The sequence below is a fragment of the Bombus huntii genome, chromosome 4 (genome assembly GCF_024542735.1).
Source record: "Bombus huntii isolate Logan2020A chromosome 4, iyBomHunt1.1, whole genome shotgun sequence".
Taxonomy (NCBI): Eukaryota; Metazoa; Arthropoda; class Insecta; order Hymenoptera; family Apidae; genus Bombus; species Bombus huntii.
In genome coordinates, this window is record NC_066241.1 from 4,262,027 (window position 1) to 4,288,858 (window position 26,832).

Sequence of the window (26,832 nt, forward strand, 5' to 3'; positions counted from 1 at the left end):
GAATATCGGCGAAACGTCTTAGCATGTGAATAAGAGGATACCTATCGCCTGCCTCTTACTTGGTACTATTCTTTTTCTCTTCTTCCCTCGCTAGTGGAAAATGCAAGGCTACTGAAACGCAGACCGATGACCGTTTCTGCCCGAGAAACGGACACAGAAGGGAGTAATCACATTACTTTCGAATTTCTTTGCGTCGTAACGGGGGTGGCACGTGTCCGTGCTTTTTTTTTCTTTTCTAAGGAGAGGCGGATGGACAGCGGGAAGCGAGGAAATAAATTTGTGAACACGATGGACGGTAGGGCACAATAGCTGCGTTTAATACTACATTAAACACGATACAGAACGATCTACCCCGTGACCACTGTGACAAAGTTTCCTGGACAATGCGTCACGATGACTGTATTAGTGGGCGAGGGATGGAAATCTGTAGGCACGTGTACGGAATGCTCGTCGACCTCGTGTGTGTACGTTGATCCTCGTGTCATATACGAATTTCATTTGCAAACCGTAATTTTAAACAGGCTCTTTGTCATGCAGGTGTTATTTAACGAAGAAACCTGATTTTCTTTCAAGTACAAGCGGCCATTACAGTCCAGATACGCGATATTTCATTTCGTACTGTATCGCCAGGTTAAGCTAGATTACTAGAGCCATTATCCTTGGAAGAAAGAACGGGTGGAAACGAGTTCCTTCGATCGACTTCCGACGTTCTCAACGAGGTTTCCACGTTCCCGCACGTGTGTTCGGCTACGTGAAGCGATCGAACGCTACCTCGTTACCGCGCCACGTAATTGATAATTGGTAATTATCGACAACTGGCCGAAAGATATGGCCTCGCTACTACGTGTCTTCGTGGTTCGACTCATCTATCTATGAGTCGATAGATCTCGGATATTGCTTTGAAATATCTGAGCTGTATGATAATGACGAAGTCAAATGTGGAAACTTTCCACCGACATTCATTCAATCTTAGAGGAACATAAATTTCTTTTCTCGTGAAGAGAAGACGTAACGTCGTATTGTAGGTTACTCGAAAATCGAAGATCGATCTTCGTACAAAGGGTAGATCGATAACGAGGGACAGGACGAGGGGAACGGTGTCCGGTTATCTGGTCGGTCGATTCAAAGTGGCGGAAGCGAGCGAGGGGTGGTGGGCGGAATGAGCCGGTTTTTCGAGAATGGCTGCTGTAGGTGTCGAAGGGACACGGGGCTCGAACGAGGCCGCAATTAGGCGGTCCCGGGGTCGACGAGCAACGACGAGGTCGGGCATTATGCAAAGCAGATTTTAAATTTAGATGTGGCCCACCGTGCCCACACACCTCTACACATACCTCTGTGGCAAAGAGGCGCGCGACTGTACGCAGTTCCGACTACAGAAGGAGTATGGTCACACGGACGGTCGAAGACACGCGAGCGGGGCGGTTGTGCAAAGCGTGGGTCGCGTCGTGCTCGACAAATTAGCGCGTTTTAAATCCAATCTAAGCCGAAAGGGGAGGGAATCGTTATGGACGGCGACGGAGGGAGGAGGCCAGCAGCTCGAGGGATACTCGACGAGCTGTTTTGCATTGCTGGCTGGCGCGCGCGCGCCCAACATTTGAGGTGTAAAATATTAAATCCAGGCGCCTCCGCCATATCGCCTACGTCCTCGAAAGAGAGGAGGAGGAGGAGGAGGAGGAGGAAGAGGAGGTGGTGGAGCAGGCGGATGGAAACGGTACGCGGATAGGGGTGCACGATGTGCAGAGAAGGAGGGCGAGAGGTGGTGAAGGGGGTCGAGAAGGGGTCCGTTGCTTGATGGGGGAGGATATGGCGAGGGTGGCTCTGCGGCGCGCACTCAGCGAGTTTACATTTAAATGTAAAAGTGCCGAGTGCTGCTAGGCGAAAGCTGCTGTTTTGCATTCGAAAGCTCATGATTGCCTCTGAGCTTTGCTTTTGACGTCGAGGGTTTCTCGGTGCCGACGGACGACGAGAGGCCGGTTCGCTGTCGGAGCTACGAGTTCTCTCGTTTCGAACAGATGGAACGAGCTTAGAGCTTCCGGAAAAATTCGCACAAACGGAATCGGCGATTATTTCGAACCGGTTCTGCTTTCGAAGCGAATGCACCAATTAATCACGCCGCGTGTCATCTTCGTCTCGCGACCATCAACAAAACTCAAAGTCCCTCTGATCGTCATTAATATATTAATCGACTGCTCGTTAAACTTGAAATAATCGTGTCGCGCCAGTCAACCCGTTAAATGAATCGACGGCTAATTAACAGCGGCCACCTAGCGAGCATCTCTGTTGGGTGGGGAATTCGATAAACTTTGAAATTCTTCTCTCGTATCCAATGTTGCGCTACTCTCTCCTCTCTCGTTCTACATAATCCGATCATATCTTCCCTTTTTGACAAGTTTCTTTCTCTTTTTTATTTCTTTTCTCTCTTTTTTTTTTTTTTTTTTTTAGAGGAAATGTCTCGGTTCTCTTTCGAACGTGGATAGATATATGCCGACGAATGCACCTACACGCACGCACGCACGATTTATTTCCGGGCTCTAATCAATTCTCGGAACGGAACGACAGACACACGAGGTTACGAGCTAGGCCGCTGTTATTCTTCTAATATGTATGTTTCTTATGAGCGGCGGTAAAAGGGCTCCGTGCAATTTCCTATGATAGATCGAGTCCCGCGGACAAGTTCCATTACGGCCAGCCTCTGAATTATTGAACTGGCAATTCCCTGGCGACACGCGGGACACCCTGCATCAAAGTGTCAACGGGCTCATTAAGCCTCCAAATCAAGTGAACTAACGCGTTAACTGTTCTACCCTTGAACTTCTTGATAAACGAATTAATAAATTTGTTGTTCCGTTTGGAAATTTATTATCCACTGCTCGAATAAAAATATATCATCTTTCCTGTATTTCTCGAGTCTTAATAGAGAGAACAACCCGTTTTAATTAGAAACATAGAAATACAATTTCGTCTATTATCTTCTTAGAGTTTACGTTTCAAAAGTGGTGTATACGTGGGTTTCATAACGAGGAATCAAAAATATTTAAAACCATGAAATGGTACACCGAACGATCGAGGTATAACGTTACACGAAACGAGATTTGCTCGCTCTTTTCAAGTTTCCTTTTACGGTCCGAGAGAAGCGAGCATTTGCATTCTGGCTGATAGATCGGAAAACAGAAGATGGCCGATAAAAATTAAATCTATTTGTAATCCCTTGAAATAGGACCTGTTACTGCAAACTGCGGTATCTGTGCGCGCGATCACCGACACGGAGAGTAAAAGAGAGAGGAAGGCTCGATCAGTATCTGAGATCGCCCTTCTAGTCCATATGCTGGGTTAATAAGAACCCTAATAACGGGTACCACCCCATCGATACATAGGGACTGTCACTAAATATTTTTCTTTCTCGACGTTTGCTTTGGGAATTCGGCCGTGTCGATGCTCTAATACGCGAATACATATGTCGTCGACGTAGAAACATCGATCCGTCTCTTGCAAATTTTATTTCGCCGCCCTTTTCCACAGGAATTTCCTCCTACCTCGAATCGGATAATCGACATGGGACAAATATACGATCGCGTTTGTTCGTTACGAGGCAACTCTAACATTGAAATATCTATTCTGATTGCCGACAAGAAGATTATTTATACCAAGATAGAGGAATACGTTAAAGGCGGCACAGTGAATCCAGGTTTTGACAAGAAATTAGGCAAATATTTTTTTATTAATTCGCCTCACTTGAAATGCAAATGGCCCAATCACGCGTCCGGAAGGCTAGAGCGACCGACGCTTACTCGAGTAATTTATTCGTAAGGGCGTTAAAGTTTCATAAGTCGTGCACATAAAATGCACTCGAGAGTGGAGAGCAAGGGTATCTAGGCGTTCCCGTCCGAGCGTTCCGTTCGCCACCCGTTCTCTCTATCCTGGCGCGGCAGAAAATTATGCAGATGGCGGAGAAAAGCTTTGATAAACACGACAGTCTCTGATCGTTATGCAGATCCGCGCCACTGTAAAATGGCGGCAATCTCTCCCTCTCACTCGACTATCCACCCCCTCTCTATCTCGCTCCTCTGCCTCTTCTGATCCTCCCTAGCTCGCTGGACCCAGGGGTGTTTCGGCTTCTCACCCTCTTCCCCGACCGTCCCCTCCGCCCCTCTCCGCTCCTCCTCAACCTTTTCCTCCTACCCCGGCGCTTCTCTTTCTCCCCTTTTTATCCTCCCTCCTGTCGCTGCTCTCTTTCTCTTCCGACTCCTCCAACTCCACCGCGGCTCGCTCCTGATTTTCACACCCCGGCCACGGCATTACCAGCCCAAGTCGAGGGTGGAAATACGCGCCCTCCTGCTTGTTTCCGTAGCGCGTCTGCGCCGGCTTGTACCACCCGACGTATATATGCACTGCGATTTCATTGGAAGATCGTGCTAGCACTTGAAGACACAACCAGCCTCGCATACACTCGTGCCAGCAGCCATTCACTCCTATTCTCGTACACGTCCTCGTCTCCGAGACAAGCAAGCAGTCATCCAGACACCAGAGACGCGCATATACTTTACAATCGTTCCGTCGAAGAGTTCAATTATTCTTACTCTCGAATGTAGAACACATTTGAGGCAACTAATGTTTCGTTAACGAAGAACGAACTAGCTGACGTCATCGAGGATATATCAAAAGCGCGTCGGTGTTATAACGCAATTACGTTGAAACACAGGGATCTAGGTGTCGGCGCCACCCCTCCGTGACGGCTGTCGAAAATTCATTTTGCCGCGCGTTTAAAATTTTCATCGGTGCTCCAATTTTCGCTTTACATTTCGGAACTGATCGCATTTACCGAATAATTTAGCCGCTTACGGTCTCGTTCGGCCGAGTCCCGACCCGTAATTGCTCGCGAGATTCCACGGGAACGCGAACAAAGTATCGTTTCTCAGACATTACGAGTTCTTCTTCTTCTTCTCTTCTTCTTTTTTCTTTTTTTTTTTTTTTTCTTCAAGCGTGCACGCCACTCGTGCATCGGCTGTCTCTCCGAATGATGTTTTATTCATGTACATCGGGCATCGAAAGTGTTGCCGGTTGAGCGGGGTCGAGTTAACTCGGCTGTGTTTAAGTGCACAAACCGCCTTTCCTTGAAACCATAGAATACTTTAACGCCTCGGCTAATTGGCCGGATACGTGTTACGAATGAAAGTTTCGCTGGAAGGCTCGATTGCGTATCGTTTTCGCGATTTCAACCGGTATTCTCTCGCATTCGTCCGTTTCGATCCCTCTTTCGAAGCGGGATAATGCTCGCGAGTCGACAAATTTCTTCATTCTCTCTCTCTCTCTCTCTCTCTCTCTCTCTCTCTTTCTGCCTCTCTATCTAGTCTCGAGACTCTACTGTGCTACATACGTGTATTTACTCAAGAGGATATCATGGAACGCGATACTCTTGGATCGACGCGGAATAAAGCTGTTTGGCGACGATCGGCGCGATCGGTTGTCGTGTAACGCCAGCATCCGATCGATTTTGGAAGAGGCTCAGCGCCGCCGTGTACGATGGACCAGTTTTTCGCTCGTAGTTTGTTTCACTTTCGCACTATGCATAATGCATGAGCGGACTTTAAATTCTGCCCGCGTCGCAACAAATCGTTGCTTTCGATAATATTCGTCCATCTTTCCAGACGATATAGATGGATTTAACGATCGAGAGGAACGCATTTAACAACCGGTAGAAACCGCTGCTTTCCGATGAAAAAGCTTACGATCGGATGGTCCGGTACGAGCTGTCCGATTGGAACGATATCTCCGCGATGGTCGGTGGCTCTCGCGCCCCTTTGTAAGGCGGGCCTTTCGATTAAAGGATAGTTATAGAGTAGTGTGATTAAGACGAGCCTGGGAGGACATCGTGGTCTCGGCCGATTGGTCGGCATATCACGAATGCTCGGGGCGTGGTTCGGTTACTAGCTCTCTCGACCAACCGTTCTCTCCTTTCGATTATTATTTAATTACGCTAATTGCCGGGACAGGGAGAGAACCCTCGCGATTTGCCGACCGCTCCGGAGGAGCTCCGATCGTTAAGTCGATGTAAACTCTTCGTAGAATTTTAACGAATCGTCCATGTTTCGTACGTGATCAAAATCGCAACATCGTCCATCGGCTAAACTACGAATTATCGTAATGGTAATTGCGGCGATGCTTGAGATCGTTCCACTCGATTTTTGTTGCTTCTCTTATTATTTTGGTTCCGCCATAGGAGATCGACGTTCAGATGACGTCAGAAAGGAAAAGAATCGTCTCGCTGGAAACGATTAGCATAACATCGTTGAAGCGACGGCTATATAACGGGCTGAAAGCGTTGGTAGTCTTCCGGCGAGGTACCAGTGCAATTCAAATTCGACGCGGGACCGCGTCGTACGTGTCTGAAAACAACACGGATAGTCTGGTTCACCTTCGTTTCCCGTTCTCGTGTACGAGCGCGCAGAAAATTTTGCAAAATTATGCAGTCCAGCATAACGTGCCACTTCGGGGCAGCGGCGCGGCGGGGAGAATCGCGAGTACATCGGGACACGTGAGCATAAATTGGCTCGACGCAAAATTGGCCTGACAGTTTAACTATGACAAAAGCACAATAGAATGCGCCGTTTCCTGAACGCAGCATGCGGCTGTAATTTCTCTGTCTGTCCATCCGTCTCTCTCTTCCTCTCTTTCCGTGCCAGTCCTCCCTGCGCTCTGCCTCTCTCTGTTTTCCCTCCTACGGCTGTTTTCCACTATCCGTCTCTATCGCGCTCTTTTTCGCTGTCTATTCCCATCGCAGCTCGTTTTCAAATGGCGGATATCGTCGACAGTTTAATACCGTGTCGCCGTCACGAATGCTCGTTAGTGGACGATACTTTGATCTAATAGAAAATACCTCGGCAGCTCGGCGTTACAAGATACCAGGCGAACGTGGCTCCTTCGTGAAACAACGATTTCTTTAGTATTGCTTGTTTCGATCGTAGCGTACGAGGATAATTTTTATCGAACCAGATCTTGGAATTCACAAGCTTCGAGATTCGTTTAAAGTAACATATTAACTTTACGACGAATACGGCTTCGTAAAAATGGTCGTTTTCGATGACGGTTGTTACAATGACACGTGTTTCTCGCGACCGTGAACCGCCGTTACGAAATTAACGAGCCATCTCATCGATTAAGTAAGAAACGCTTCGTTGAAATTGCTCGTCACTGTTCAAGTTGCTTAAAGCACGTTAAAACTTTTAATACGAACACCGTTGAGCGTCTCGACAAAACGAGTGGTCAGATTTCACCGTTGAGCCTCATCGAAGCTTTAGATTCTCCACTGTTCGCTGGAACTTGTCCAGTAGAGATTCCTATAAATATGGAATAGAATAATATTTACTGGAACGGGGCAAAAAGTAAAGCGTCGAATCGTCGATGATCGTTGGAAGGGGCATGGTTTCCGCGGGCAGTAGCAAAAGGACGAATTTTCCACGAGGAACCTGGTCTGGTTCTAAGTGGTCGTCGTTTGATGACGGTTATTACCATGATACGCTGTTTCCTGCGACCGTGAGTATCTTCCACCCACACGTCGACAAGAAACGGCTTGGCGGGAGTGTGTGTGGGTGGATGCATACACAGAACGGGAGTCGCAGACGGGGAAGCACGACGACGACGACCGGCACGTAACGACCGATTCGTGCACATGCAGAGACCGCGGAGAGCCGGCAACTCGTGGATGTTGGTTGAACACGGCCAACCAGCCGGGTATCTCCTCTTTCCACGTAACCGCGTATTTCGTCATTATATAATACACTCGTTTACACAGAACATTATTGTCGCAAATATGTCATTAATGTCGGAAATCAGCGGTCCGTATTGTAATCACGCCCTTGCGTGATGCGGTTTTCCAGATTTCGCTTTGACGATTCCCGGTGTGCGTACGCGGCTGTCCACGGACGTAGATTCTCCGGCCGGTTGCCTCCGGTCACCGGAAGTCGCCAATACGTTTCTGCTAAACGAATCCCTGTCAGAAGGAACGAAGTTGCCCAGACTGCTGTAACTTGGTTCTCGCGCTTTCTCTTCTGTCGTTTCTTTTTGAAATCGAAGCTTTGGCAGCAATAAGGAGACAGCGGCTTCGATGATTAAATTGTATCTATTAGGAAGGGTAAGAAAAGAAAAGTATAGATTTTATATTCGAAAGTGTAAATGTTCGTTACTACGAATATTAAGTGATTGTGATTTTTCTCCATTTAGTCAAACTTTTTTTTTCTTTTTGTACGTGGAGAAATCCTCATAGACACTCCGCTGTTCTAATAATCGCGTAACAACAGAGTAGTGTCGGACTCCTACCGACTAAAACTCCACGATGACCACCCTACGCGTATGACAGGAGTGCTCCAGGAACCTCTCCATTTAGTCAAACTGCTAGAATACGAAGTAGCCTATTGGTCGATCGTACTCAAGTATGACACTTCCTATCTCTTATCTTATTCGACGGTTTTATTTATTCCACTGCAATAAACTTATCAGTAGGTAGAGATTAATAGGCGTTACGAGTACTTAATCAGAGTAACACCGATAACGAGAACACCGATAATTCCCTTTCGTAGATTTCTCTGATGTTTGCACCGATGGCGAAGGCTCGTCGGGAAGGAACTGCCCTCTTTCTCGCCTTCCCGCGCCCCGTAGCTAATCATGTAACTCGATTGAATAGAACGAGCGAGAGCGGGCCAATAAGAAGCTCCCTTTAATCGGGTTACTTCGTTACTACGTTACTCCGTCACTCGGTGCGGTGATATCAGCGGAATATCAATTGTTGTGATTAACCAAGACGTCCGTCGCGGCCTGAAACTTCGCCTGAGACCTCTTCGATGAAAGAGGGACGAAGAGAGCACGTGAATAACATCTTTTGTCAGTAGCAAATTAGCTCGCTGGAATATTCAAATCTCGGAGTCCGCTCGAGCGAAGCTCTTTGAAGCATTTCAATCGCTTCTTCTCGCACCGAAAACATCCAACAGACTATTTTCCTTGAAGATTCTCGCGAACATTTCGACGAACGATCATTCGTATTTAGAGATTCCAATCGTAGTTACCGCGTAGTTTTCACGGATACGATTAACGGTTTACGACGTCACGGGGAAATTTCACGAGCGATCGGAACTCGACAAATTCGCCGCCAATTAATCGAATCGCTGACGACAGGAGCAAAGACGGACAATGAATTAGACACGGCGTCGTGATCCGGTAAAATCAGGCCCGAGGCCACATTATAATAATACGAGAAACGGCCAGGGAGCCACGAGGGTGGCGAAAGAGTACGTATCGAGGCGGACACTCGACACAGCTGTCCAGGAAACGTACTCTCTCTCCTATTGTGTCGGCTAGTACGCGGCCTAACCAACCGTAAACACCGAAAATCTAATTGACGAAATTCAATTCCGCGCCGAAATTCAATGCCGGCCGCGACAGATTATCGCGTCTCTCCGACTGTATACTTTTCCAAAAACTACATCGGAATCGAGCGTACCAATCCGCCATTGATTCGTCACGGGTCGAGGATTCGACGAATCGCCTGAATCGCGTTAAAAGCATTGCTTCTGTGCGAAGCACGCGCGACCAAGCGTTAAGCCGATAATAAGCACGATAGACGCGTCACAATCTCTATATTTCCTAAAAACTTTTTAATATCGCGTGGAAAATGTCGAAACCATTGTGTCGTATTACCGTTACTAAAGGGTTAACGCTGGTTTTAAATTTACAAGAAACGGTACGATCAAGCTTTCGATGGTAATGCAACACGCGTTTCAATAGGCGTAACTTCCCATTGCGTACGTACGATCGTGGTCGTCGATAAATCCTACTAATCTCTGCACACGAATCCTGAGAGAGATCGTCGCGCCTTCGTGTTTTCGAATTTCCATCAAAATGCTCGAATCGCCTTTTCCCCCCTAGCCGCATTCGAAGAGGAGGGGATGTCGTATTAGGCGGGCTGAATTATCGCAGAATCAAAATAATTCGATAGATGGGGTGCCGTGTATTACAAGAGGGGTGACCATTTCTGCACGTTGGGGTGCCAAAACATCCGCCGTAACTCGGTAAAGTATTGTCGAAAAATTCCTCGTTAAAATATTTTCTTCGCTACAATCTCTATCGAGGTCGCTGTAATCGTTCGGTATTCGCACGTCGTCTGAAGCGTATCACAATTTTCTTGTTAGGTGGACGATTATCGACAAAAATGATCGTCGAAATCTGTACGAAAGAAAATCTTTCATAAAGCGACAGACAGAGATGGAGAAACGCCAATACTTTAGCGGTCCGTCAAGATCGTATTTATTCATTTGAGCTAATTTTTTGGGCGTGGAATCGGCTATTAGATTGTCGTGTTGTGCTTTAGGGCATATTGACGCCGTGGCTTGGAAAAAAGTAATCGAGACAGCTGCCAGAACGTCTACGATAGAAGACCGTACACGGTACACCACCTTCTTCTATACGTAACTTTTGCTCGGTATCGTTCGGGACCGATTTGCAAGAACTTGGCGATTCGCTAGGAAACGTTTTACAAATGAGAGAAGCAGACACGAGGAAGAGCGTATTTAAAATGCAGAAAGGCAAACGGTGGCGTGTCAAGAACCGTCAGGTGGTCGGTTTAAATGACACAATGGCTCAATTCGGGGCGAAAATCCGTCGACTAAATCTCCCATTCAAATGCGATCTCAATCCCCTGCGTCAAATGGGACCTAAGTAGCTACTTAGTTGCACATTTGGCTTAAAATTTTCGATAGCCCCTCCCCTCCCCTCGCCGCATCCCATCCAGCGGTACATACGATCGTACGAGCGTGTTAGATTCGCGATGCTATCTCTCAGCGCATTTGCGATACGAACGCATCACCGGTACCTGGACGCGTCACGGTAATCTATTTGAAATTCAGTCACCCTTATGGTCGCTATTATGTTACGTGCTCTCGCGGAGATCCCAACCATCGACACGCGCGTTTTCCTTTCAAACGGAATGGCAAAATTGCGATTGTTTTATCAAATAGAAGAGAGCGATCTTGACGCGCGATAAGTGTAATCTTGTTGATATTTTGATCTTAATAATATCACGTTGTGACTAAAAAGAAATATTCTAATACGAAATGGTTAAAAATTGAAAAGGAACTGTTATTAGATGTATAAGGGTACAGTTGATGAAGTTTCGTGGTAAATTGTTGTACCAAGAAATGATTTAACTGTTAAGAGGAACGGTATCGTCGTCGATATTTCAATATTACCGTAAACATCTTAAAAATATTCTGTATTGCGTTCGATAGGATTGAGCTTTGATATAAAAGTTCAAGTTAGAGACAACTGGATAACGTGGCTAATTCAATAGCGTTCAATTAGACCTGCAAAGTGTTTTCTATAAATTCACGGTTAACGAGATTCCAATTCCGTGGTATATAATTACGAACGATCGGGCCGCAAGGGTCCCTCGGTTAGCCGATGCCACCACGGACGAGAATAATTAGTTTTAATTGCCCCAACGAAACTTATCCCTCCCCGTTGACGCATTAAGACCAAAGTTAGACGGGCCACAGGAGGTTTAGGTTTTGCGAAGCGTGAGCAGGTAAGGTATACACGTACTACGTGACACGGTTGGTAAACCCAAAGCTGGCTTTGTTAAGCTCGGATTCTGAGTGCCTTTGATACGTGTACTTGCACGCTAACTAACCAACCTAAGCTATCCACAGCGAACTCGCGTACGTACGCCAGATGTGCGTGTGTTATACGCTTTTCTATATCGCTTCAAACAGGGACGTCTAGTTCCTGGCTCGCATTTAACAATTTGAAATTTTCTAATAACTTTAGTATTTCGTCGAAATTTAGCATAGATCTCGATCTGTAAATTTCTCTTTTAGAATTGCCGATCGAGAAAACGAACTTCGATTCTGGTTAGTTTTGTTCCAAACGATACGCTATAAATACATTTCGATCGTTGAAAATACGATTTCACGATGAATATACGATTGCTTCTAATTATCCGAGAATAAAGTGACAAAGAAAAAAAGAGATAAGATTGATTGAAGCGTTAAAAGTACGGTGTACTCGTAGGAGCCCGATGATTCGACGTCCCTGTCTTTTACCTACGTTACCCTCGGCATCGTCTATACGAGTATGACCTACACGTGCGCGATACATTTTCAACTGGGAATTGAATTTCCTTGGTAATTTTAATGCCATTGTGGCTGAAGGGGTGGAGAGAGGCACCGAGACAGAGGGTAAGGTAACAAACACAACCACAGAGTGTGCATCCCCTAACCACCTCGTAGACGTAAAATTTAGTTGGAGACGAATACGATATCCTTACCATTCCCGCGTGGTTCTCCGCTCGGAATGATTCGAGCGCATGAAATTTAGACATTCCTTTGCTATTCATAGTGTGCCATAAACGAATGAAAGATACACATAATTCCTTTAATGCATTGTTTCTCTTATACGTACTTGTGCACAAACAATTTATGTGGAAATATACGAACGTAACCGTTAAAATGTAATAACAAATATAATATCTTTAAGGGAGTTTCGAACGAGAAAATAGCGTCCAGGAACTTTATTTTGTCGCGTAAAACAAAAGTGGTGCATTTAATGCTACTTTATTTCCGGTACTTCATTGGAATACGGAAAGTCGCGAGATACAAAGCCAAAGCGCTATAACCACTTAAGGAGGCTTTGACCAAAGTTGCAACAGAATCTGCGTTGTGGAGTAAAGCGGATTTCCCCACCTCAAAGTGCCCCCTGTTATATCTTTATAAATGGAACCACTTCTAGGGTATATGGAAAAGCGACAACCTTTATCACTTACAGGATTTACAATATTATATTTCTGTCGAGAATCGTCAATCATTTTTTTTAAACTTCTTGGCACTGTTGTTTTCGCTTCGCTTCGATAATTTCAGTCAATAAAGAATTTCCATGTTGCGTAAAAATTTCAACATACCTGTTTCAAACATTCAGATTGATATTTCTCATTCAATTGAAAACACATTAGTATGATACAAACAAATGTCCATGATTATTTTGTAAATTAAAAAATCTACTGCTGTATTTTCAAAACTGAATTTAAGTCTTCTTATCATGCTATAATATACGGATATCATTTTCATTTGCAGTTGATAAAACAGAAATCTGTTATATCTTATCTGTGATTTTATTTCTATTATCCCTTCTTCTTAGTTCCTACACTCACCACTCCAAAGCGTACATTTCATTCAGCGTATTTCAGCGACAAAAATGATTTTTTAACGATCGGTATTTCAGTTCAGAACGTAACACAAAATTCCATTAAATGCGAGATCTATTTTATACACTGTCTATGGTCTCGTCGAAGTCGTAAACGATGTTTACTGGTTGTCATTATTTTCGTCTGTAAATTTTTAATAATTTAAAATATGTTAGAAAAAACATCTGGTATAGATAACAACCAGTTATCCAAAGAAGATTATTTAATTATGCGTGCGAAAGATGCATTACCAATTGACATTTATGCAGCTAAGTCCTGGTTAATTACTGCTAGATCGTTGTTTCCTCACAGTGCTAAAGTTCAGGTTAATATTCTTAATGTTTATTGACATCTATACAAAAAGTATTCAATTCGTTTTAATTTATATAGTGTGTCGTGCGTTATAGCTTATTATGTGTCATGCATTCAAATGACATTTTACAAATTATGTCATGGAATTAAATTATTGATATCTTTTTAACATCTACTATATAATAAGCAAATAACTTATCAATAATAAATTGTGCTGTGTGTTCAATAGTTCGAAGCCTATCGGATCGAAAAGCTTTCAAAAAATGTGAAGGAAGCAGCAAAATGTTTTAGTGAAATGCAAGTCTATGAAATAAATTACATTATGTTATAAGAACCATTTGCACGTAAACAATTGTTTAAATGAAAAAACAGATTTCAGAATTTTCCGGACGATCGCGATATATGGAAGGAAATAGAAGCAGTAACAGCTTGTCTTCGTTTGGAACAATGCGATGCCGAAGCAGAATTTTTATGCCAAATGTTCCAACATATACCGCAAGAACTTCAGCATAAATTGCTTGTCATGACTGCTGATCATAGCGAAGATACAATGGAGCACTGTAAATTATTACTTCTTTTACTGCGTAGATTTCCTCAAACAATTGCCACTCATGGAGTAAGTATCTTTAGTTAACGTGTTTCTAATATTTGTATCTGCTGTTTTAGTTCTTAATCTGTTACATTTTTAGCCACGTTTAGTAGAAACTCTTCTTACCGCGGAGAAACACAGTCATCCAGGATGTGCGGTAAACGGATACAGAAAATTATTAACCTGTGACGCACTACCTCTCCTTGGTACTGCGCCGGTAGTATTAAATCCGAGGCTTAGCTTGAGATTACTTTGTAAAGCAATAGAATTTTATTTGACATACATACAGCAGCCGCAAGATAATCAGATTCAACAGCCCTGGGATAGACTGTTTCAAGTTGTAGAATTAATAGGGAAAAAATTAGGATGGGAATTAAGTAGTTTATTTTCTATGACTTGGAACAGAGAAGCATATTGCGAAAGATTGCACCAATATGCTGTTACACATTCTGCTAATTTATGCGAGGAAATGGTGGCTAGACAGCTATTAATGTGTACTGTTGCAGTATTATTAAGAATATTAAATGAACATACTGCACTGATTAATAATGATGAAACCATGTATTGTTTGGTAGAAGCATTCGCAGAATGCGTACATTCACCCACAGGTGAAGTGTAACATGTAATAATCTGTAACTTTACTTTAATCTATAATTTCATTATTTTTGTTATAATTAGAACCCAAATTGAAGAAACGGAAAAGGGAAGATAACGGAGGAATCGTAATAACTAGCGATGGTGATTACAGCGGTAATGGATTGGCATTAAACGTGAAGTTATGGGACTTGTTACATAGTAGTGATTATTTACAAAGAGAAATCGGGAAACTAAGTCAACAACTCCGATTAGACTCGTGGCTAAATTCTTTTTTAACAGATTTAGCTATGTATAAGGGTTTACACCATGAAGTGTTACCAAGATTATCTCAAGAACCAGCTAGTTTATCTGTTCACCTTCGTTTAGCAAGTACATGTTTCTTCTTGAAAGATTATAAGGTACGCTATGTATTTTCATATTTTTATACTTTACTTGTACTTAAAAATATGCCAAAATACATCATATTTCTTTTTCTAGGCAATGTTAGAGTATATAGTTTTAGTAGTTACTGCATTACCTTCGGTTTGCAGTAAGGTATCTCACAATTTAACTGTTCCATGTGGAAGACACTTACATTATTTGACGCTTGCACGTTTTCCTGTTATACAGTATTGTTGCAGATTATTGCTTCTAGCAATAAAGGTAATTATAATGTTATGATTAAAAACGTTTTTCATTCTGTTATTATATTTACAATACGTACTGTACGATAGGAAAATTTCTCTATACCTGGTGCTGTTGGGGATTTAGCTATAGGACATGCATTAGTTCTAATGCAAATTGATTGGCCGCAGGAAGCTAGTGCTTTATCCACAATTACGGAAAGGATTATTAATCGTGGAACTTTTTCTTACCCATTATTTCAGGCTTATATTATATGTGTAGATATTTTAGAAGAGTTAACATATCTATGGACAGAACATGGAGGTGGTGTATCTTTAGATATAGCTACTGGATCAGGGATTCTACAAAGTAAGTTATTTTATAAATTACACCATACATATCTTTATTTTTATCTATAATATGACTATATAAAAATATTTCATAGATCGACGTATTACTACTCGTGGAGCAGATAAAGGAGTCCGCGAAGAAGTAAAACAAGCAATGCGCCGACAAGCAGCTCGAGATGGCATCGATCCGTTAGATGAATTGTTACAAAAGTTTATTATCAATGAAAAAACAGCCATATTACACAGTTTAATTATTCAATAAATCAATTTAACCTTACTTTCATTAATTAATTTAATACATAATTTTAATGAAATCATTATATGATTTTTTATTTTGAAATATACACACGATTTTCTTAAGCCAACTTTAATATTTTATGTACATATTATATTATGTTAAAAGAAACAAAATTTTATTAACAATATCTGAATATCTGTTCTAGTTTTTACATGCGTCTTAGGTAATGAGTACTTTCAATTGTACCGGAATAATGATACCTTATCTAATCCCAACAAGCCACCTTTAAATGTAAATATATAAACATTATGATTTTGTTGATGATACAATTGAGTCATAAAGTTTATATACAAATACTTGTGACTATCCGTACTATACTGAATAATATGGAAAATTAATAAAACGTAAATATCTTATTAATTAGGCAGCTAAATTAATAAGGCTGTTAAGGATTATACAAATTACAAATTATAAAAATGAATAGGCGTAAATATTCCAGGTTTTATATATTGCATTCTATCTAATATAGACATTCAATTGAAGAGCGATTAGGAATAATACTTTAATACCCGGCATGAAAGAAGCTATCTGGCTAAAATCTGGACCTGAAACTAATTGTGTATGAAGATCTAAACCCCCAGTATAGTTTCCACTTTGTATCATCTGTGATATTTGATGTAATCCTTGTAAAGAATTCTGTGACAGCTATAATAAGATGTACACAATAAATATATTTTTCCTTTTTTTTTAAATCGATAGTAGCAAAGTGCAAAGAGATATGCATACCTTATTCTCTCTAAGGCAATCGTATAAAACTTCGAGTTTTCTGGATACATCTGCTATTTTGCGTTTAATTTGCTGAAAAAAAATGAAAAATATTGGTAGTTTTGACTGTAATATAATAAAATATATTATTCTTATAAATACGAAGAATCATCTTACTGGATTCTTGGCGTTTTCAAAGCACTGATTTTTTAATTCATCGAATACTGTTTTTAAGTGCATATGCTGTTCTGGAATCGGTGCTTTTGGCTTTTCCGGTTCCGGTGTTCTGGCAATTGCGACCGGTGGTGTAGGTTCCATTGGTTTGGCATATTGAGCAGCCATATTTGGAATATTCTGACTGATATTGGATTGATTTAGAATATTCTGATGATATTGTTGCGGGTTGAAAGATGCTTGCGTATCCGGATAAAATTTGTCGTGTTGCAATACCTAGAGTAGAAAAAAGAGGTAGAAAATAATGATATTTTATTAGTTAACAGAAACTTTTATTATGATCCTTACATTTGGTTCGGGTTGCGGTTGGGTTCCTCTTAATGGATGTAAAATCGGGTTTTGTGGCTGATAATCTTGTTTTGACTGCAGAAAATGTAATATTATGATATATTTAGAAAGAAATTCCTTCATATACTAACTGCAATAACAAAATGGTACGCATGTATCGTAAAATGTAATATCCCACGACTACAATGTTTGTATAAAGCAGTTGGAAACGTCCTTGTATTTCACACTGTCACATTAGTTAATATAGAGTCACAGGAAATTGTTATTCGCAATTTACTAAATCGAATTTAAGAGATACTTAAGGGGAATAAACATATTTTGCTTAAAAAGAAATAGCAATGATGAAACAGTATAAACAACACTCAATCTTTTTTAGGTGTCTACCTTAATATTCATATTCTTCGAATATATTGCTTTCCACTTCCTGGTACCAGCATGATCCGCAGACATTTCTTTTTTGTTGCATAATGCTAGTACTGGCTATATTATTTAAATGTATGTATACATATATATATGTATATATATATATATAATAAGGATAACGTTATACATAATAACTAATTACTCACTATTTTTCTGGCGCACTTGCATGAAAAAGATACAAAGCTATTTACCTGTATCCTAGAGGGCTTTGCAGCAGGTGGATCATTCCATCCAGCAGGCTGTACCGGTGCTTGATAGATGTTTGAGCGATCCATTGGTGGCTGATTTTCGCTTCCATACATTTGAGTCTGCTGAATTGGTTGCATTCTAATTGGTTCATACATTTGACTTTGAGGTGGATTTTGCAGTGGCGATAATACATTAAGTTGAACTGGCTTAAAAGTTCCAGTTTCTTTAACATTTGATACGAGACTTTGTCCGGAGTATGTGTTCGTCGGCATAGGAACTTCTGGTTGATACATATTTGATGAAGAATAGCCTGATACTGGAGGAATTTGTTGATACGACGATGTTTGTTGAGGAAAACCAGTTTGTCCGTATGTTGAAGTAGATTTAACAGACGGATCTATTATATATTTTGATCTCGCTGGCGGTCCGGCGCTAGGTGGTCGAGATCCGATTCCGCTTGATGCACTTGAAGGAGGTGGTGGTGGAAGTGATTGAGGAACGGATGTTGAAGTGTAAGAATGAGATATTTGATCATATGGCATAGATGGTATAGGTGGCATAGGTTGCATAGATGGTATAGGTGGCATAGGTGGCATAGGTTGCAGAGATGGTACAGGTTGCATTGATTGTACATGTGGTTGAAGCGGAGATATTCCAAACATTTGTTGTTGCTGTTGAGTACTGAATTGATTTGGGGGAGGTGCGAAAGATTGTTTCGTTGGAGCAGCAATGTTTGAATCGAAAAAGAGTCTTGTTGATCCAGTAGACAGTGGATTTTGTACACCTTGTATGCCAGTTACAGATCTTCTGGTTCGATCGTAATAAGCTTGCATTGCTGGTGCTTTTGGCACGACTTTCGATTCTTCAATATAACCTAAAGCTCGCATCAAGCGATCTTTTAACATTACGACTTTTTCATCTTGACTATTTCCCAAATAATTTAGTGCAGAATCGAGATCTCCTTCGGCCGCTAACATGTCAGCATAACGAGACAAAACGTTGGCAATTTTTCCTTCTATTGGTACGTCCCTAATATTTTGCGTTTCTAATGCTTTCTGCATTATAACTACTAGTTCTACTATTTCCTGAATTTCAACATTGGAAGATTCAACCATTTTATTCAAATTACCAGAACAAATATAACAAATTTGAGCTTGTTCTTTGAGTGTTACATCGTCAGATGATGCTAAACGATCTCCAAGCATGTCTATGAAATCAAAGGGACAGAATTGAGTATTATATATCTTAAGTTGTCACAACGCCTGCATTATAATACAATACATACCGCACAAAGCAGATCGTTCTTGTGGATTGGAATGAATAAATATTCCAATCAACACTTCTTTCCAACAATTTATATCAGCATTGTTAACAACATCAGCCCAATTTTCACTAACTAATGAATTGATAAGAGAATTGAGAGCTCCAGAATGTTCTGAAAAGTATCTGTACTGGGTACGTGCTAACAAATCAGGTCCAGCAGCCATTGAAAGAATGACCGCATCTGCGTACCTTTTATTTGCAAAGCACAATGATACAGCAGCTTCTATATTTCCTAAGAGGATTGCTTGAGTTATAAGCCCATCCTCATCTGTAAAATTACGTCATCTAATGTAATGAAAATTTAGGAAACGAAGTTCCTTATATGTAACTATAAAATTACCATCTGACACATTTATTTGAATGTTTTTATTTTTTGCAGCAGTTAATAATGTTTTCTTAGATTCTTGTGCAATAGCATCGAACACCATGCTTCCATCAATAATGTTTCCATTAAGTACCTAAATGAAGAATAGTATCTGTTATGTAATAATACTGTGAAAATTCTTCAAGTAATATAAAATTAAACTTACATTATTCAAGTTACCAACTCCTTCTGTAATACTATTAACATCTTCTTGTGAAACGAATTGATTTAATTTATTATTCATTGTTTCTATGTTATAACCAAGTAAATTCAATATATTCTTTGTCACATTTTCACTAAAATATGCTCCCACACAATTCCATATCTTTTTTCTATATATATCAGTAGTATTATCAACTTTCCCTTTGCAATAATCACTATATTGCTCAGTTTTAAGAACTTCCTCCAACTCATTTGAACGTTGAATTAATTCTGGTTGTGTAACCACTTGTGATATTATCACTCTTTTATTTGAATTTGGAGGTAAATTAGGATCTACAGGTCCATTTTCAAATATTATCAATTTACCACCAAACTAAAAAAAAGTTCATGATTCTTATAATAGAAATTTAAAACTATGATATAAAAAAATGATATGAAAAAATCGATAAATATTACATATTTTAAAAACAGATGCTTACACCAAAGGATGCTCCAAATGGTCTTTTTAACCATTTTGGAGCCTTTGTCAAGGTGACTGCTGGTTCTGTCTGTACAGGAGGTGGTGCATGCGTGAAAGGATCCATTCCAGGGAAAGAATCTACAATTTTGTTAGATGTTTCTGCTGACATTCGTTGTTGTCCTCCCAATAAAGAGTAAACTGCAGCATGCCCATCAAAGCTAGATCCCACAACTAACCCAGGATGTCTTGGACACCATGAGACATCAAAAATCCACTGATTTGTTTGTGCTAATTCACAAATTACTTCACCATTCTGTACGATAAAGAAATATACATATATAAATAAGAAATAAATTATATACATGTATTCGTAAACATACTCCTGTTAGACTTACTGGTGCATCTGAGTTAGGATTCCAACACAATATCCTATTATCTTTGGCACAACTTAAGAGTAAATCGGAATCATGTGGATTCCATGCAATTGATAGGACACCACGTTGGTGATTTTGGAATGTTTTCAAGGGTGATGTTGCAAATCTCAAATCCCATAATTCAATTATAGGAGCCTGATCATCTTCTGATGCCAAGCACAACTGTGTTGCAACATCTGGATGCCACTGAACTACTTTCCATCTTACCTATATGTATATATAAATGTACAAATGATGATATTACGAGTATTACAAAATATAGCGTAAGTAAAATTACCTTTGTATTTGTATCTGTTAAGTTGATAATTGGCTCATTTTTTCTCAAATCCCATATAGTACATCGTTGTGAAAACGTGGAAGCAAGGATATGTTGCACTGTAAGAAAAAGTAAAAATTAAAGATATAAATACATTAGCAGATTAAACATTATGAGATACCTTGCTTGTTCCAAGCAATATGTTGGACATCTTCTAGTGGTTGACTCCTGACTCCAGGAGTCATGGGAGAATTTGTGTTAACAATATCCCATATATAAATTTCATTTTCTGTTGCACCAGTTGCTAACAAATTTGCTTGAAAGGGATTAAAATCAAGTGCTCTAACTGGACCTGTATGTCTGTCCGTTTTACTTATCAAGTAATTATTATCATTAGCTAACATTTTAGCAGCTGAATAAATCTTTATAATGCCATAATCACAGCCTCCGACAATTATACCAGCTGGATTATTACCATATGAACCCCATATTATTTTATGAAATCTAAAATTTTTATAAATTTATGAAGTATTGTCAACTATCTGATATACAAGTGCAAATATAATTTATCTCCAACCTATGGTCACTTGCAACACTGATCTTAAGCTCCAAATCATATCCAGGTTGTTGTAAGTTTAAGGAATATAAGTCCAAGCTGGCAGATGTGTTAAAACTTGCATCAAGTTGTTGGGCTGCAGTTCCTGCAGCCAATAATATAGGATGCTGAGCCGGTGGTGACCATGCTACATTGACAGTCTTGAGTAACTCCTTAATCTTCATCCTTGGGTCCCTAAGAAATAAATTATTTATATTTATTACCTATATATAAATGGTATTTCAGTAAATCTTCTATGTAGAACTAGAAAATAATACACAGCGATATATTGTAGTGCAACATAGATATATATTTACTTAATTGTACTTCGATATGAAATTATTTAAATCTTAAGTAAATAAATTTATATAAAAACACTAATAGAAACATTTAAGAGAAAATTTATTTAAGAAAAATCATATATTTTCTCAAGATTTTACTTTCAGCAAAATCATGTGAATGAGTTATTGATAACATACGCTCTGAATTAATTATACTATTGTAATGCAAATTTTATAAGCATAAATAATAATACTGTAAATGCATTATATTCGATTCGTCGGTTCAGCGCCCTACTACTATTAAATTGCAGCACGTGTACATTAATGTTCTACAGTTAATTTTTAATTTCAGACGGAACAGGGAATATATAATTTATTTAAATAATATTTTCTCACCTTAATATATCAAATTAACAGTAATTAAGTGTATTTTACAGAAATAAATCCCTAACGTCAAACAAGTAGCAATCACCCGTCAACTTCTTCCAACGTGGCGAACCATACGTTCAGAATGGTGCTGACCTCTTTGGTATTCGTGATAAACATACAGTTTGCTCTTTTTCACTTCCATCGAGTATAATAGAGGAGAAATAGACAGACATTTATTCCACGTAGAATATTCTAGATTATGTGTTCTTTCATAATAATCCTAATGTAATTGCAATCTATGATTGTACACAAGTACGAAAAAAATCTAATGAATTCTCATTCTAGATGGAACAGTTCATTCGAGTAGACCGTACGAGATTTCCTTAAATGTATATATTTATCGCATTGACAATTTGAAAAATTTAAGCAAATATCATATATGTATACAATGTATTTAATATTATAATTGTAATTTATTTATTATCATCCCCTTTCATCCTCGTTACTGTCTTCTTAATTGGCATTTAACCTAAGAATTAATAATTAACAAATCTACATACGTAGTTTTATTTGACATTTAGTCTTTTTAAGCTTATTTGTATTTCCCAAATTGTATAAACCATCAATTTATGATCGGAAATATAAAATATATGAAGAGATACATTGTATATGAAATTGAACGTACATATAATTTATATAATACACAATTTTTGCATAAGAAATAAGTAATACATCCAATAGACGTAACTCTGCTTACAGATATAAAATACAAAATCCGTCATTCACATTGTACTTTTCTTTTTTTAAATTATTTTTTTCTTTTAAACGTGTTTAATTGAAGATGTGGGGTTACAAAGTGTTTTGATACAACACTGCGTTATTCATAGCGTCCTAGCTCCTTGGAATTCATTCCAGTCGTCGAATCTGTGGCAGTATGCATGCAATATAAATTTCTGTGCGCTATTTTAATTCAATAGAATCCTAATAGTACCCATTGACAGTGAGATAATTTTTTATTTCATGAAAAAATAGTGTTTATCGTATAGAAATAACGACAGGAATCATCTTCTCGATGTCATATACGTATTTGTGAGGTACATACATATGTACACATGTCTGAAATCATTTCAGCGCATTCCGTGTACTCCACCGCTAAAACTCGTGATGCGTTTTTGATTCGAATTCAGGTAAACTATAAAATTGATTACAAACCTTGAAGACTGTATTTTCTTCTTATTTTCACTTTCATTGTAATTTGCGTAATGATAAAGTAAATGGAACTTTTCTTTATAGAAATTACTTAAATAATAGCACGAACATTTATCGAGACTTTCGTAATGTTCTCCAGTTCAAGGTAGACATCGTAATTACTTTTCACGATGACCCGCGATGAAAAGTATGTTATAACGGAAGTGCGGCTTCAACGATAACAGTTAACTATTCCATAATGAGATAGATGTGTAGTTATTGTCAAAATTAGTTAAGTTTAGCGTTCTCTCAACGAGGATCACGATGTGGCCACGACTGAGAAAGTCTTGTCGCGCGTGGTCGATCATTCTCTCGATTGCTCTTTTGATGGGAATATTCTTCGTTTGGTCATGGAAAAGGCGAGAGGACGAAGATTCTCCTAACGATTACGTTTCACTTCGGTAAGTGATTACGAAAATGAAAATTCGTAATTAAAATTCTTGAAAATATCATTAAAAAGGAACATTATTGTTTCTTTTCGAGAAATAATTGCAATAGAATATTAATCACTGTAGATGAATTTACCAATTTCAATACTGTAATTTCGTTCTGCACCTTCTTTTCATTCCCAGGCTCTTAGACAATCAAAGAGATTACATAGATCGTAAAGGAGTACATGTAGTAGTAGGACATTATATTGGAGATTCTGTGGATCCAATGAAAGCTCCGAATATTACGAAAGGTAAATTACGAAATACGTAATAATTCGCACTTAATAGCAATGAATTCAGTTGTATCTTCTATTTTTCATTAATAGATCTCATTAACAAAAATATGTTTGATCCACGGCCATTTGAGGGAAAGAATGGCAATCCGGTTCTTGTACCGGCGAAAGACTTTTATAAAATGCAGCAGCTTTTTCAAATCAATCGATTTAATTTGATGGCTAGTGATAGAATACCATTGAATCGATCTCTACCAGATGTTAGAAGAAAAGGGTAATGTGTTTATTGGACATTTAGCTTATCTATAACATATCAGCAGTAGGTAATTTACCGATTGCAGGTGCATAACACGATATATGAACGTAGGTAACTTACCGAAAACGTCGATAATTATCGTCTTCCATAACGAAGCTTGGAGTACGTTACTCAGGACTGTATATAGCGTAATTAATAGATCGCCAAGGCATTTGTTAGAAGAAATTATTCTCGTTGATGACAATAGTGACAGAGGTAAACAAATAATATCTTTTATTAATACTCTCTCTCTTTGTACATGCTTTAAAAAACAAATTTCTTGTTTGTTAGATTTTTTGAAGGACGCGTTAGATGAACATGTAAAGAATTTAAAAGTTTCCGCTAAGGTTCTTCGTTCCAGGAAACGTATAGGATTAGTGAATGCGAGGCTTCTAGGTGCCAACAAAGCTAAAGGGGAAGTCCTCACATTCCTTGATGCACATTGCGAATGCACGGTTGGTAGGTAAGCTCTTTTGTTAATATTTTTATGATAAATACAGCATTACATACACGATAAAACGATATATTTTTTATTACGACGTTTACATCAATATGTTTTAGGATGGTTGGAACCCTTACTTGAAGCGGTTGCTAAGAATAGAACTAGGGTAGTATCACCTGTTATCGATATAATAAATGACGATACTTTCAGTTATACACGGTGAGATATAATTATGTTCACCATCTTTTGACAATTAAATAAATAACAATACAATATCGCAGGTCTTTCGAGTTACACTGGGGTGCATTTAACTGGGATTTGCATTTTCGCTGGCTAACGTTAAACGGTCGATTGTTGAAAGAGAGGCGTGAAAATATCGTCGAACCGTTCAGAACACCCGCCATGGCTGGAGGATTGTTCTCTATGAATCGAAATTACTTTTTTGAACTAGGGAGTTACGACGATCAAATGAAAATTTGGGGCGGTGAAAATTTGGAATTATCTTTTCGAGTATGGCAATGCGGCGGTAGCATCGAGATCGCTCCCTGCTCTCACGTGGGGCATCTCTTTCGAAAATCCTCACCGTATACGTTCCCAGGCGGTGTCGGGGAGATTCTATATGGGAATCTCGCTAGAGTAGCCTTGGTTTGGATGGACGAATGGGCAGAATTTTATTTTAAATTTAATACAGGTAATTAAACTTTCTTTAAAAGATTGTTTCACAAATGAATTAAGCGCTCACTGTACGTCTCCTTTCAGAGGCAGCTAGATTAAGAGACAAACAACCAGTTCGAGGTAGATTGGAATTACGTAAGAGGCTACAATGTAAGAACTTCGAGTGGTATTTGAATAATATATGGCCAGAACACTTCTTTCCGAAAGACGACCGTTTCTTTGGACGGGTAGATCTAAATTTAAAATTATTATTAAATAAAAAGCTTAAACGTTAAATCATCGTAATAACTATTCATGTATTTTGATTACGATATATTTCAGATTCTGCATATTTCATCGAACAAATGCATTATGCGACCAACCGCGAAAGGGACGTATTCTCAACCCTCGGGATATGCAGTCCTTGAAACGTGCCTTCCACGACCAATACTTAGTCAAATGTTTGTGATGACGACGGATGGAATTATAATGACCGATGAGAGCGTCTGCTTGGATGCACCCGACCATGACACCCAGCACAAGACACCAAAGGTTAAGATAATGGCGTGTAGCGGTCACGATAGACAAAAATGGCGATATGACGAACAAGTGTGTTTCGAATTTTTACCTGTATTCGTTTATAAGCTTTGGATAAATTCTGAATTTTTATTTTGTCCTTTTTAGTCGAAGACTTTCGTGCACGTATCTTCCGGAATGTGTTTGCAATCAAAGAACGACGAGGGTCCTGTGATAGCAGCTTGTACAAAAAACATCGATCAGAAATGGTTATTGGAATCAATTCCTTGGAAATAATAACATCGGTATTTTCTTATATCGAACGCTATCTCAAAACACGATACATTCGTACAAATTATTTCTAATGGAAATTTAATTTACGAATTTTTACTTTCATATACTTGCGGCTATTTCTACAGGAAATATTTGTAAATAAATGTATGGCTGGCTCTTTTATAAAAGTTGTCAATATTTATAAAAAGGAACTATTCGATGCATTCGATTTATGAACTTTGGCGTCATCTTGATTAAACGTGTGTCGCACACGTTTTTGCCAGGCTAATATAGAAGTTTCTCAAGTAGGTAATACGTCATTGTCAATTCCGGAGAAGATGCTGTCCGTAGTAGGTGATTCATCGAACCACTAAGGCTACACGCGACGAATCATCTTTATCGTCGATCTTATCAAGGTTGCGTTGTTCTCGAGATTACGCGAATTTTGCATTTACGGTATCAAATGTATCTAGACGGAAAGTACCTATTTACATGGATAAGTGGTCCCACAAATATCGCAAATTTATCAAATTTCATTTTATCCCTATCTATATCGTGGCTATTTATTTTTTTTTTTTACCAAAAAAGTTCTCTACGAAAGCGACGAACGTCGAGTGGAATAGGTTTTTTAGAGAGGCGTTTTAAGCGTCGTTTCGAGTAGAACAATCAGAATTCGTACCAATAGT

The 26,832-nt window shown here is 39.4% G+C and overlaps 4 protein-coding genes across 11 annotated transcripts in view; 3 read left to right on the forward strand and 1 right to left on the reverse strand.

Moving 5' to 3' along the window:
* The window catches only part of LOC126865202 (uncharacterized), a 36,927-nt gene extending 23,500 nt beyond the window's left edge, over nucleotides 1–13,427 (forward strand). For 2 of the 4 annotated variants that reach the window (XM_050617437.1, XM_050617439.1), the window contains one exon: nucleotides 11,862–12,513. The gene's annotated coding sequence lies outside the window, so the exon portion shown is untranslated. The other 2 variants (XM_050617435.1, XM_050617434.1) reach the window with 2 other exon arrangements.
* LOC126865201 (integrator complex subunit 10) lies at nucleotides 13,376–15,950 on the forward strand. 3 transcript variants are annotated; one of them, XM_050617431.1, is made up of 8 exons: nucleotides 13,376–13,547; nucleotides 13,764–13,831; nucleotides 13,907–14,150; nucleotides 14,224–14,731; nucleotides 14,802–15,118; nucleotides 15,198–15,362; nucleotides 15,434–15,692; nucleotides 15,769–15,950. In XM_050617431.1, the coding sequence occupies exons 1-8, from the start codon at nucleotides 13,392–13,394 to the stop codon at nucleotides 15,933–15,935; spliced, it is 1,884 nt and encodes a 627-aa protein (XP_050473388.1). In that variant the 5' UTR covers nucleotides 13,376–13,391; the 3' UTR covers nucleotides 15,936–15,950. The 3 variants fall into 3 exon arrangements, with proteins under 3 accessions (XP_050473388.1, XP_050473389.1, XP_050473390.1); XM_050617432.1 differs by lacking the exon at nucleotides 13,764–13,831 and having other exon boundaries at nucleotides 13,399–13,547; XM_050617433.1 differs by lacking the exon at nucleotides 13,376–13,547 and having other exon boundaries at nucleotides 13,914–14,150.
* Nucleotides 15,951–16,402: 452 nt separating this feature from the next.
* LOC126865199 (protein transport protein Sec31A) lies at nucleotides 16,403–22,240 on the reverse strand. Of its 2 annotated transcripts, XM_050617428.1 has the most exons (14): nucleotides 22,082–22,240; nucleotides 21,387–21,599; nucleotides 20,991–21,313; nucleotides 20,831–20,928; nucleotides 20,515–20,760; nucleotides 20,139–20,432; nucleotides 19,664–20,032; nucleotides 19,474–19,591; nucleotides 19,096–19,401; nucleotides 17,813–19,017; nucleotides 17,199–17,273; nucleotides 16,854–17,126; nucleotides 16,698–16,769; nucleotides 16,403–16,616 (listed from the first exon to the last, which is right to left on the reverse strand). In XM_050617428.1, exons 2-14 carry the CDS (start codon nucleotides 21,587–21,589, stop codon nucleotides 16,428–16,430), a joined length of 3,771 nt encoding a protein of 1,256 aa, XP_050473385.1. In that variant the 5' UTR covers nucleotides 21,590–21,599; nucleotides 22,082–22,240; the 3' UTR covers nucleotides 16,403–16,427. The 2 variants fall into 2 exon arrangements, with proteins under 2 accessions (XP_050473385.1, XP_050473386.1); XM_050617429.1 differs by lacking the exons at nucleotides 16,403–16,616; nucleotides 16,698–16,769; nucleotides 16,854–17,126; nucleotides 17,199–17,273 and adding an exon at nucleotides 17,280–17,678.
* Nucleotides 22,241–22,924: 684 nt separating this feature from the next.
* Nucleotides 22,925–26,334, forward strand: LOC126865305 (polypeptide N-acetylgalactosaminyltransferase 13-like). 2 transcript variants are annotated; one of them, XM_050617700.1, is made up of 11 exons: nucleotides 22,925–23,241; nucleotides 23,348–23,703; nucleotides 23,875–23,984; nucleotides 24,060–24,240; nucleotides 24,308–24,477; nucleotides 24,553–24,720; nucleotides 24,823–24,922; nucleotides 24,985–25,394; nucleotides 25,463–25,605; nucleotides 25,700–25,966; nucleotides 26,042–26,334. In XM_050617700.1, the coding sequence occupies exons 2-11, from the start codon at nucleotides 23,567–23,569 to the stop codon at nucleotides 26,168–26,170; spliced, it is 1,815 nt and encodes a 604-aa protein (XP_050473657.1). In that variant the 5' UTR covers nucleotides 22,925–23,241; nucleotides 23,348–23,566; the 3' UTR covers nucleotides 26,171–26,334. The 2 variants fall into 2 exon arrangements, with proteins under 2 accessions (XP_050473657.1, XP_050473658.1); XM_050617701.1 differs by having other exon boundaries at nucleotides 23,403–23,703.
* The last annotated feature ends 498 nt before the right edge of the window (nucleotides 26,335–26,832 follow it).

Excerpts from the sequence above, each read along its gene's own strand:
- LOC126865201 (XM_050617431.1), top strand. The coding sequence starts at position 13,392 with ATGTTAGAAAAAACATCTGGTATAGATAACAACCAGTTATCCAAAGAA. Across the intron at positions 13,548-13,763 it reads CTCACAGTGCTAAAGTTCAG|TTCGAAGCCTATCGGATCGA; the intron begins GTTAATATTCTT and ends TGTGTTCAATAG. Across the intron at positions 13,832-13,906 it reads GCAAAATGTTTTAGTGAAAT|ATTTCAGAATTTTCCGGACG; the intron begins GCAAGTCTATGA and ends ATGAAAAAACAG.
- LOC126865199 (XM_050617428.1), bottom strand. The coding sequence starts at position 21,589 with ATGAAGATTAAGGAGTTACTCAAGACTGTCAATGTAGCATGGTCACCA. Across the intron at positions 20,929-20,990 it reads TATTGCTTGGAACAAGCAAG|TGCAACATATCCTTGCTTCC; the intron begins GTATCTCATAAT and ends TTTTTCTTACAG. Across the intron at positions 19,592-19,663 it reads GAGTTGGTAACTTGAATAAT|GTACTTAATGGAAACATTAT; the intron begins GTAAGTTTAATT and ends TTCTTCATTTAG.
- LOC126865305 (XM_050617700.1), top strand. The coding sequence starts at position 23,567 with ATGTGGCCACGACTGAGAAAGTCTTGTCGCGCGTGGTCGATCATTCTC. Across the intron at positions 24,478-24,552 it reads TGATGACAATAGTGACAGAG|ATTTTTTGAAGGACGCGTTA; the intron begins GTAAACAAATAA and ends CTTGTTTGTTAG. Across the intron at positions 24,721-24,822 it reads ACATTGCGAATGCACGGTTG|GATGGTTGGAACCCTTACTT; the intron begins GTAGGTAAGCTC and ends AATATGTTTTAG.